Source organism: Ranitomeya imitator, chromosome 3 (genome assembly GCF_032444005.1).
Source record: "Ranitomeya imitator isolate aRanImi1 chromosome 3, aRanImi1.pri, whole genome shotgun sequence".
Taxonomy (NCBI): Eukaryota; Metazoa; Chordata; class Amphibia; order Anura; family Dendrobatidae; genus Ranitomeya; species Ranitomeya imitator.
Window position 1 is genome coordinate 497,772,718 of NC_091284.1, and position 12,195 is coordinate 497,784,912.

The 12,195-nt window shown below is 43.6% G+C and overlaps 1 protein-coding gene across 2 annotated transcripts in view; it reads left to right on the forward strand.

Moving 5' to 3' along the window:
* GK (glycerol kinase) overlaps window positions 1–12,195 on the forward strand; it is a 141,588-nt gene that overhangs the window by 97,308 nt on the left and 32,085 nt on the right. For both annotated transcript variants that reach the window (XM_069757649.1, XM_069757650.1), the window contains exons 5-9: window positions 1,152–1,231; window positions 4,498–4,635; window positions 8,350–8,459; window positions 8,605–8,671; window positions 11,879–11,914. In XM_069757649.1, coding sequence (XP_069613750.1) covers window positions 1,152–1,231; window positions 4,498–4,635; window positions 8,350–8,459; window positions 8,605–8,671; window positions 11,879–11,914 — 431 coding nt within the window. The remainder of the gene's footprint in view (window positions 1–1,151; window positions 1,232–4,497; window positions 4,636–8,349; window positions 8,460–8,604; window positions 8,672–11,878; window positions 11,915–12,195) is intronic.

The window sequence follows — 12,195 nt, forward strand, 5'->3', positions numbered from 1 at the left end:
AATACTCGGAGGTCACCCGAGCGTGCTCGCGAAAACCCCAGCAAGGAGTATACTCTCTCATCACTACTCGCCAATAGCTAGGTGCAGAGGAGTGGAAAATCGGATAAATTATGCTAATCACATTCTGATCAGAGTGTGATCGCAGTGCAATCGGATTCTCTTGGGAAAAAAAATGTCTCCATCTTCTCCATTGTTCTGTCTGTGGAAATCGGACTGCACTCAGATGTCAGAATGATGCGCTCTGATGCCAGGGAGTGCTCTGATGCCTGTGGGTGATGCCAGGGAGTGCTCTGATGCCTGTGGGTAATGCCAGGGAGCGCTCTGATGCCTGTGGGTGATGCCAGGGAGCGCTCTGATGCCTGTTGGTGATGCCAGGGAGCACTCTGATGCCTGTGGGTGATTCCAAGGAGCGCTCTGATGCCTGTGGGTGATGCCAGGGAGCGCTTTGATGCCTGTGGGTGATTCCAGGGAGCGCTCTGATGCCTGTGGGTGATGCCAGGGAGTGCTCTGATGCCTGTGGGTGATGCCAGGGAGTGCTCTGATGCCTGTGGGTGATGCCAGGGAGTGCTCTGATGCCTGTGGGTGGTGCCGGGGAGCGCTCTGATGCCTGTGGGTGATGCCGGGGAGCGCGGTGATGCCAGGGAGCGCTCTGATGCCTGTGGGTGATGTCAGGGAGCGCTCTGATGCCTGTGCGCGATGCCAGGGAGCGGCTTGATGACCAATCATTTGTATGTGTATGGGCACCTAGAGGCTCAGGCTGCGGCTCTACCACTACTCTCGGCTTTACACTAAATCTTTGCCCGTTTAGTGTTATTGTAGTGTGTCAGCGTAGGCTCATCAGGTAGTCTGTTCAGTAAGATATGATTTCTGTTATGGCAAAGATCAAATGATTAGATGTTCCTTAAGTACCTAACAAGATAACATCTGCACTCCATTACACTTATTCTTATAAAGGCAATGAAGTGCACATTTACGGTATTTTCACACATAGAAATGTCTTGTCTACTGTTAGTAACTTTCTTGCTCATCGGTCATTATTACCAGTTATACACTTTTCACTGTTGTATAGACTTAGGTTGCGTTATTACATTAAGTAATAGCTCATGTAATGTAAGATCTGTGTGCGTTATTGTATTTTCTTTTCTATTTAGTTTGGCTTGACTTGAGAACCCAATCAACTGTAGAGCGGCTACTGAAAAAAATACCTGGAAGGAATAAGAATTTCTTCAAGGTAAAGTGCAATGACACACTTGGTTAATGGAGAACAATGTATTTGTTTCTTATGTCTTTGTATCAAACTCAATCAACTGTTATTGCTAGAGAACGTCATTGACAAAACCGATTTGCTTCAGTGGAAATGAAACATTAGACTGCTTCAATAATCAGATCAGTCAGCCTTAAAAGAGGTGCCCTTTGAAGCAGCACTAAAATATTAAGTCCTCATTGTGGAGACTCTCCTTTATCGTTTTGACCATTTGAGATGCCCAGGTGTCCCCACATTCAGCTGGGTATGGCCTCAGTTGAGAAACGTTTAGAAATCCAACCCTAAAGAATGCGTTAAAATCATGAAAGAGTAATTAAACATTTTTTTTTTTATTTAACTATCCAGTCATTTTACTGTAACAAGTTTTTATAATATACCATTTTTTTATGTGGTCTACGCTCTCAAACACTATGCTGCAGTACTGTTTCAATGCCCAGCTTATGCTCCTTTCAACTGCTGCTTGACAAGCTCTATATACTAATATACTATAAGAAAAAAAACAGAGAACAGGAACATGAATGAGGGTTGGGAGCAGGCAGGCTCAGATAGGGAAAGTCCTGAACACACACTGTTTGAATATAGTGTATGGATCTTGCTGAGCAGCAAGTGAAAGGTGCTTCTAAAGGAGTCTCTGGGTCAGGCAGGCTGAATTTTTAAAAAATGTGCTAAATATATATAAAAATTTGAGTCTCCAACCTTTTCACCCATTAAAAATGTATAAATAAAAACAAGCTTGTTAGCTCAGTCTCCAAAAAAGTCCAATCTATCAAAATGTAATATTATTGAAACCGTATGATAAATGTCGAAAAGAGATAAAAGATTGGTGCGCAATTTTTCATGTGCCAAAAATACAATTATTACTTAAAATGTCATCCACCCCAAAATGTTATCTACTATATAATTGTCTTTGGTCACTTCCGTCTTTCTGTCTGTCTGTCGCGGATATTCATTGGTCGTGGCCAGCCAGTGGGCGTAGACAAAAGGGCAGGGGAGGCCGGGAAGTATGCAGAGTAAGTCCCTGCCCACTCAGTACAGGCCCGACCAGAAGCGCTGCAAAGGGGGCGGAGTCGCAATGAGGATGGCAGTGCCGGCCGGGACCATGGGCGCTGTTGGGCTTACCATGGCCCAAAGCCTGAGACTAAATTAGTGGCTGCGGGTCGCAGCCAGCCAGTGAGTGGAGACAAAAGGACAGAGGAGGCCAGGAAGTATGCAGAGCGAGTCCTCGCCCACTCCGTACAGTCCCGGCCAGAAGCGCTGAAAAGGGGGTGGAGCCACCGTGAGGAAGGTGGAGCCGGCTGGGACCATGGGCACTGTTGGGCCTACCGCGCCCAAAAGCCGGGGACTAAATTAGCGGGTGCGGTCAGTGATGACGTCCGCGGTCAGTGATGACGGCCGCGACAGCAGGAAACTGCGCAGCACATGCGGCGGTGACAGCTGCGGACGGAAGGTGACTATATACTACATGGCTGTGCAATATACTCCGTGGGCTGTGCTATATACTCCGTGGGCTGTGCTATATACTACGTGGGCTGTGCTATATACTATGTGGGCTGTGCAATATACTCCATGGCCTGTGCTATATACTATGTGGCTGGGCAATATACTCCATGGGCTGTGCTACATACTACGTGGGCTCTGCAATATACTCTGTGGCCTGTGCTATATACTACGTGGGCTCTGCACTATACTCTGTGGCCTGTGCTATATACTATGTGGGCTCTGCAATATACTCTGTGGCCTGTGCTATATACTACGTGGGCTCTGCACTATACTCTGTGGCCAGAGCTATATACTATGTGGGCTCTGCAATATACTACGTGGCCTGTGCTATATAGTACGTGGGCTGTGCAATATACTACGTGGCTGGGCAATATAGTACGTGGACATGCATATTCTAGAATACCCGATGTGTTAGAATCAGGCCACCATCTAGTCAATTATAAATATCAGCACAGCACTCAGAAAAGAGAAAACCGAGCCCACAACTTGCTCCATGAATGAGAAAATAAAAATGTTATGGGTATCGGAAGACGATGTCACATACATTTTTTTTTTTTTTTTTTTTTTTATAGCAAAATTCAGATTTTTTTTTTTCTCTTCACTAAAATAACAAAAAAAAAAAAAAATGGTCAAGTTCTGTGTCTCCATAATTGCACTAACCTGGAGAGTCATGTTGCCAGGTCGTTTTTACTGCACAACGAATGCCGTAAAAACAAAAGCGGGAAAACCATGATGAAATTGTGTATTTTCATAGTTTTGCTGAACAATTTTTTTTATTTTTTATGTTCCATTTTACTTTATAAGGTAAAATGAATAGTGACATTCAAAAATTATAACTATAAAAATTAAACCCTCATATGGCTGTGTTGATTGAAACATAAACTCTTGGAACATGGGGGAAGAGAAAACAAAAGTACAAAAACGAAAAATTACCAGTTAAAGTTTTAAGGGTGTGTGTAAGTATAGGTGTTATGTGTTTTGTTGTTTTTGTTTTTTTGGTTTTTTTTTTTTTTATATTGTTGAGGTGCAGTTTTTTTTTTTTTAAACTGAAGCATGTCAATTCTCTCAGCTTTCTTTTTGGTGGTGTTTGTTTTTTTGTTTGTTTTTTTTTTTACCATACAATCATATGCGTAAAAAATATAACAAAATACGCATGTAATATATGCATAATTTTTCATGCAAAATAAATCACTCTATGAGCATATGCCACATGTGAGTGTGCCTTTTATTGCAGCAGGTTTTTTTCTACAGCAAACAGTGTTGACAATAAAAATGTTGTGTACAATACACATGGTTTTGATGCTTTTTTATTTGATTTTTCCACTTGTTTAAGTGGGTGAAAAATGCTGCAAAAATACTGAAAGAATTTACCTGCTGCAGATTTAAAAAAAAAAAAAAAAAAAAAGCAAAAAACCACATTGGTTACAATACGCCAGGAAACAAAATTAAGTTTTATCAAACCACACAGGACATTGCCAGAACTAAGTAGATTTATTTAATCATGACATACTAAAAAGAGGCAAAACCTCCTCTTGGGAATGTAGCCTTATACAGGGGATCGGAATCTTCAAAATGTGTTTCTGTAAAAGCAATTATGTGTATTAAATAAATAAATGCAGCATTTACATTTCCGAATATACTACGCTTTTTGCAGTATGTGTTATTTATTGGTGGAAGTGTACACCTGAATCGGTTTGATAATATACTGTATTAATTGGTCGACTTTATTTCAGGGACGAACTGGTCTTCCCTTGAGCACTTATTTCAGTGCCGTGAAGCTGCGATGGCTGCTGGACAATGTGGAAGAAATCCGGCTTGCGGTGGCAGAAGGCAGAGCCTTGTTTGGAACCATAGACTCCTGGATCATTTGGGTTAGTTATCATTTCAGTATTGAAGCTATGGCTCATTCCTGTGTTGTGACACTTGAAATATGGATCCAAGTGGTGTGTAGCTGGAGAAAGACAAAGGGGCCAGAGGGCAGTAGGACCCTAGGGCTTCTGAGCATGGGTCTCCACTCATCCGGCTGCTGAAGGGAGAGGGTTTATCAGTGCAATGGTCACTTATTATTCTATGAAGAAATGTATTTGTGTACTGTAAGGAATTCTGCATACAATCTTATGTTTATACTAGAATTCTCAGCTTTGATGTGTGTAAATATATGTAAGTATTCTTACTTGGTAGGAGTAACATTCCTCATGAGAATGAAGCCTGTGTTACATTCAGTTAGTGTATAAATGTGCCTTTTATTCCAGCTCAGAAGTTTTGCATTATCCACAAAGAGCTATGTGGATAATTTTGTGCTTATGCACTTCAACGTGTGTGTATATATAACGTATATCGTATATGTGTATATGTATATACGTGTGTGTGTGTATATATGTGTATGTCTCACAGAGTGACGCTCCCAGGAGATCGCGGTATGCGTAAACACTGAACGCATACCGCGATCTCCACCGGTATATGGTCTCCATCCTGGTATGTGCTGCTCCATCCTGTGCCCCCATCCTGTCATGTGCTGCTCCATCCTGCATCCCCATCCTGACATGTGCTGCTCCATCCTGCGTCCCCATGCTGTCATGTGCTGCTCCATCCTGCGCCCCCATTCTGTCATGTGCTGCTCCATCCTGCATCCCCATCCTGTCATGTGCTGCTCCCATCCTGCGCCCCCGTACTGTCATGTGCTGCTCCCATCCTGCGCCCCCGTTCTGTCATGTGCTGCTCCATCCTGCATCCCCATCCTGTCATGTGCTGCTCCCATCCTGCGCCCGTTCTGTCATGTGCTGCTCCATCCTGCATCCCCATCCTGTCATGTGCTGCTGCCATCCTGCGCCCGTTCTGTCATGTGCTGCTCCCATCCTGCGCCCGTTCTGTCATGTGCTGCTGCCATCCTGCCCCCGTTCTGTCATGTGCTGCTCCCATCCTGGGCCCGTTCTGTCATGTGCTGCTGCCATCCTGCCCCCATTTTGTCATGTGCTGCTGCCATCCTGCGCCCGTTCTGTCATGTGCTGCTGCCATCCTGCGCCCGTTCTGTCATGTGCTGCTCCCATCCTGCGCCCGTTCTGTCATGTGCTGCTGCCATCCTGCGCCCGTTCTGTCATGTGCTGCTGCCATCCTGCGCCCGTTCTGTCATGTGCTGCTGCCATCCTGCCCCCGTTTTGTCATGTGCTGCTGCCATCCTGCGCCCGTTCTGTCATGTACTGCTGCCATCCTGCGCCCGTTCTGTCATGTGCTGCTCCCATCCTGCGCCCGTTCTGTCATGTGCTGCTGCCATCCTGCGCCCGTTCTGTCATGTGCTGCTGCCATCCTGCGCCCGTTCTGTCATGTGCTGCTCCCATCCTGCGCCCGTTCTGTCATGTGCTGCTCCCATCCTGCGCCACCATTGTATGATATGCCCCCCATAAGACGCTCCAGTGTGTATGCCCCCGTATGCTGCTGCCATATATATAAAAAAAAAAAAAAAAATACCATACTCACCTATCGTCCGGCTCCACTGCAGGTGTGTCTTCAAGAAAATGGCGCCGGAAAGCGCAGACTGCGCAGGCGCCGATTCCGGCAGCAGGAATCGGTGCCTGCGCAGTCCGCGCTTTCCGGCGCCATTTTCTTGAAGACACACTCCGGCTCCTCTGCCTGTGACTGGTAAGTCAGAGGGCGGCGCCGGCGCGCATTAAGCACGTCATCGCACCCTCTGAACTGTCACAGCAGAGGAGCCGGGAGATGGAGCCGCACGCAGCGCTGGAACGGGGAAAGGTGAATATACTTACCCTCCTGGCGGTCCCTGACTCTCCGGTGGAGATCGCGGTACGCGTTCAGTGTTTACGCATACCGCGATCTCCTGGGAGCGTCACTCTGTGGGGGCCAGACTGCGCCGGCGCTTGCGCCTGCGCAGTCTATAAAGGCTTCGGACAGAGTGACGCTCCCAGCGTTATATTATAGATATACCCAGGATTTGGGTAAGGAAAGCAGAAAAAGAAGCAGAGGGCATTGAGTAGTAGCAGCGTTACTTCAGGTAATAGAGCAGATGTTTAATAGAGCAGAGCAAGAAGTGATATTTGGTAAGATGTTTTGGAACCTTCTGCAGTGCCGCCCAGTAAAATGCCGTCTTTTTTTTTTTGTCTTATTTCTTTTTTACCTGTGTAGTTCAGCATGGGTGGGATTCAAATGAAATGCTTTGGTTATGGAGTGAGGAGCAAGCTGCTGTAGATCCTCTCAACAAAACTGCATTAGAAAACCCTAAATCTTAGTTTAAAATATAATTACATAAATCTTACTAATGGATTTGAATTTGTTTGAATTTAGAATGGTGACCAAACTCAAGATATTAGCACCAGTGATGTATGGGGAGGCTATGAATACATTGCGTTAATAACAGAGGGAGTAATGTGGGTATGGGTGCATTAATATACACCCACATTACTAACTCCATTAATACCCTTACATATAAATACCCTCCATACTTTTAGTGCTTTAGATGTGAGGCCTTACTGTGTAGAGATGACTGATGTCTATTGCGAGACAACTGTAAGTAGCCCTGCAGCGAATATGCCTGAAGGACCCCTTTCAATATCTGTGTAAGTCACTGCTGTGGGATGTGGCCAGCAACCAAATCTGCATTCACAGCAGGCCCAAAGCCGTCAAATCCCATCCTTGATGTTAAGGACCTGTACTGGGCAAAGCATCTTGTAAACTTGCATTTAAAAGAATTATAGGCCTTTAGTTAATTTACTTTCAGTAGGTAAGCCAGCCCCCTTTTTTGTTATAGCTGATGCATAAACAGAGAAGGGGTCTGGCTTAGCTTTTGAAATAAGACCACCTGCCTTTACATACAGCACTGGTTACGAAGTGGAGATGACTGGAGCTGATCTCTTTGAGTTTTGACATATTTATCAATTAAATTATATTATTAAGTTTTATATAGAGGCCCTGATGTTCACTTTAAGGGCTTGCTCACGTGGCTCTCAATTCTCTCATGCCAGAGAATCGAGGCTGATTATGCTAATGCCACTTGGATTAAAGTCTGTCACAGTGTGAGCCGAGAGTCCCCTTAGTTTGATCCGATTTCCTTGCATGAAAGAGCCGCATCGCAGGCGTGGAGAAGACCGAGAACTTAATTTCTCCATCTTCTCCATTCTGTGTCCTCAGTCATCCAAGTGCAGTTCGATGTTTCACAAGCACCCATAGACTTGTATGGGTGCGCGTGATCCGATTATTGGATTCACCTGCAGCATGCTACTATTGTTTTCTCATGGCTAATCGGTATGAGAAATAAACTGCCTCATAGTATAACATTGGGCTGCGTGATATCCAACAGTCCATCTTATACACTAGTGTGAGTGCACCCTAAATGCAAGTTACTGAGCTATTGTGTTAGGGAATTGGATTATCTAAAATTCCTATCGATCTCAGCCACAAAGTAGAAATAGACTTGTAATGTAGCAGTTTCTAGTAAATCGCTATTAAGCCCTAAGCAGATTTATCTTTCAATTGACCACTGTATACCAGTATGTTCATAATCTTCCATGTAGATGACCATATTCTGCAGAAAGCCTCATCTCTTTTTCTTTCTTTTATCCCTTTGCTTTTTGCAGAGCTTGACGGGAGGGAAGAATGGGGGTGTACACTGCACTGACGTGACCAACGCCAGCAGAACCATGCTGTTTAACATCAATAACTTGGAATGGGACAACGAGCTGTGCCAGTGAGTGACCACCAGTTACCTGCTCCATTAAATAGGAGCATAGTCTTCTCCGCTTACCTACTTATCGGGCCACTCGTAAATGCAGCAGTATGATAAGAAATCTTTTTACCCAATCTTTATTGGTATTGTTTCTTCTTGTCGTTAGGTTTTTCGACATACCTATGACCTTGCTGCCAAAAATAAGAAGTTCTTCGGAAATCTACGGCCTTATGGTAATACAATTGTTTTCTTCTATTGTTCATTACCACATGAGCAGAACTCTTAAGGTGCCGTCTCACAGTGGCACTTTGGTCGCTACAACGGCACGATCCGTGACGCTCCAGCGTCGCTCCATTATCGCTCCAGCGTCGTAGACTGCGGTCACACTTCGCAATGCACAGCGCTGGAGCGATAATTTCATGACGTATTTGCGATGTAGAATCAGCCGAGGAGGTGGAGAATATCGTGCACACCTTTGTTACACGATGCCATCATGCCGCCACAGCGGGACACTTGACGACGAAAAAAAGTTTCAAACGATCTGCTACGACGTACGATTCTAAGCGGGGTCCCTGATCGCAGTAGCGTGTCAGACACAGCGAGATCGTAAGTATATCGCTGGAACGTCACGGATCGTGCCGTCCTAGCGATCAAAGTGCCACTGTGAGACGGTACCCTTACTTATTACGTGACTTATCCAACAGTCATTTCTGATTCCAGTTTCCTTGGGGTACATTTACAATGGCCTATTATCTTCGTTGGGTGTTCCTAGGAATGCTAGTATCCTGATAATTGGGCAATGTAAACAGGCTGGCATTCGACAAATGATAAAATTGCCCATTCGTGGGGTGAAATATTTTTTAGAAGGTTTGAAAGTACTTTTTCTCAGCAGCACTTCTTCCTGTGTAAACAGAACGTGTGCTGCCGAGAACAATGACCGTCTATGGGCACTGACCGCTCTATATGCATGGGAAGTGTCGTCCACCTGTCTAATCAAGCTATTAAATGACTGTCTTTTATGTAGCCGATCAGCAGTTGTTTAGTGGCCACCATTGCGCAGTGTAAACAAGTCCTTGGCTAACAAAAATGGACCCAAGGCTTCATTGAGGCAAGGAACGTGGGGCGTTTTGTTGCTCGCTAACCACTGATGCAGCGCCTTGTCCATGGAGATTATGGCTAATCTTTTATACAGATCAATGTGAATGACTTGAGGGCAGCTGACTGTATTGTACTTGCAGTGCCCTTGCTGTACAGGTGTCATTGCTATTGTTCAAGGAACATAACTAGAATAATGAACAGCTACTTTATCCTAACCCTTATACCAGTGAATTCACTCGCAGAGCCAATTTTTAGTAGTCCGACAATAAAACCTGTTGAATTTCTCATCACGTGCCTTTAGTAGGTAAGAAAGAGTTGGTGAGTTTTCTAAAGCCTAATGTTCCCTTTGGCACAAAGCAGGGATTTGTATGACTTAAAATGCAACACAACATTGTAAGCGCACTGCCATTTGCTCAAACAGATCTTCTTAGAACATGGTTTCTGGCTTCCAATAAGAGGTAGTGGAAAGCCTGTTATAATGATATTCTTTAGTTATATAATGCTAATGTATACCGCAGCATTATACAATTCAGAGGGGCTTTGTACAGAAAATTAGACCCTACATAATTGGCGAATACCAATTCAAGCAAGCCAGGCAGTAAGTGTGCATGTACAGCTATGAAGTGTAAGGGGGTAATAGTGATGAATGAAGGGACCAGGTTCTGGGAAATAACGTAGAAGAGAAGGAGATAAATTTGTGACTGTGTCAGGCCTAGACTTGCTTAAGATTGTATTTTTAGGGCTTTCTTAAAACAGTGATCTTTGCGATTTATGCCATTTTCACTCATCTGTGTTTAGTCCAGCTGCAGGTCTCCTGATCCCAATTTAACAGCCTCAAAAGCATATATGAACCTTTCCAGTTTAGGTCAGCAGACCTGCATCCGGTATGTGCATCATGGCCCATACTTGGACCGTGAAAATGGATGAGTGAATTCATGATTGTCCAAGGCAGCACATTCCAGGAAACTGGTGCAGCATGAGAAAAGTCCTGGAGATGGGAGACAGCTTTTGATTATGAAGGAAGATACTTCTTAGATGGTAGAGCATGTGTATTGGGTGATGCATCACTGTGGAGAGATTTGTGGTGAGGGTAATAAATTAAGCGCTAAACTAAATGGGCATTCAGTGCAGGGATAGGTACACGGTAGAGGCAGTTGGCGAGAAAAGATGAGCTTGTATCTGTGATACATTGGAAGATAATTTAGATGTATTAAAGGTAATTTCACTATCAGAACTCCGATGCCAAAGCCTTACCTACAGTATAAAGCTTTGGTGTAAGATTAGTTCTGCACTCAGACATGGCATGGTCCAACGCTTGAGGTCACTGGGTGTGCAGACTTTACCCTGAATAGAACAATATTTGCTTAAACTCTAGAGTCCTTGCAATAAGTTAAATCTGCCATATGGCATCAACACAAATTATGGTATGTTCAGTGTAAAGTGTTCTGACGGGAACTATTGTTGGAGAAAGTATACTTTACTTTTGTTCTGAACTGTGTCTATGCTCTTGTTTTCTGCCTACCATAGAAAATCTGTCCTAGCCTGGTGAGTAAAGGCTTAGTTCACCACCAGTCATGTCACAAGTACTTCAAGCACAAATCATGCAATTTCCAGTTAAACAGAGCTTTACATGTTCAGTACATGTGTTCTTTTGTAAAAATGAGTTTGCATGGGCTTTATGAATTATCTATGGTTTATCAGTTATTTATTTATTTATTTTTTACCAATGTAAGCCATGGCATGCTTTAGTAGATACTCTAGGGCTGAAATTGTAGATAATTGCATAAACTACAATTCTTTAACACATGATTTTGGAGTAGCTAACCTTCCAAGCTGCATCATTCATCAGATGGTCAGAAATTACAATTCCGTCCCAGTAGCAGCAGCCATGCAGAACTGGTTAGCTGCGATGGCCTGTTTGCTGCTCTATAATAATAATTTGCAGGGCGGCAAATTTTTCTTGAAGTTGTAATATTGGATAAAAGTTAAAATCCCATCGATAAAAAGCATTTAAAAAATCTGTACAATATTCTAGTCTGGGAACAGTCATGGGTACCCAAACAGTGCCCTCTGCTAGATAACTGGAAAGGTGCATAGTTATTTATTTTAGCCCACCATAATTTTGTATTGTCGCATTTATTTTTTCACATACAAGGGCACAGTATTTTCATTTGTCTGTTGCTGTTGGCTGCAATTCTTTTATTTTGCTGCTTTATGCGCAAATGCTGTTCACAGGATAGTGGCGCTGATCACAAAGCTGAACTATGGCCGTGTAAGCCAGAAATGAACCTTCTGCACTCCATACTCTTTACCTTAACCTTTAATTTGCATTGCATTTGCAGAAGTCTGGAGCTTTGACTGGAGTGCCAATATCTGGGGTAAGCTCACTTATACATACAGTATATGCTCTACATAAATCTACAAGGCTCTGTTCACATGTCCAGTTGTCATCCATTTGTGAGGGATCCGGTGTTTAAATTTTTTTTAAATAAAATAAAAATAACTGGATTAGTTATAAAGGGATGCAAAAGTAAAACCATTCATTAGGATTTGTTTCCCATAGACTTTGTTTAAAAAAAAAAATTAAAAAAAAACCTATCCAGTTGCTTTGTTTTTTTTTTCGCTGAACAAAATATTTGTAGAGACAATTTTCTGATCC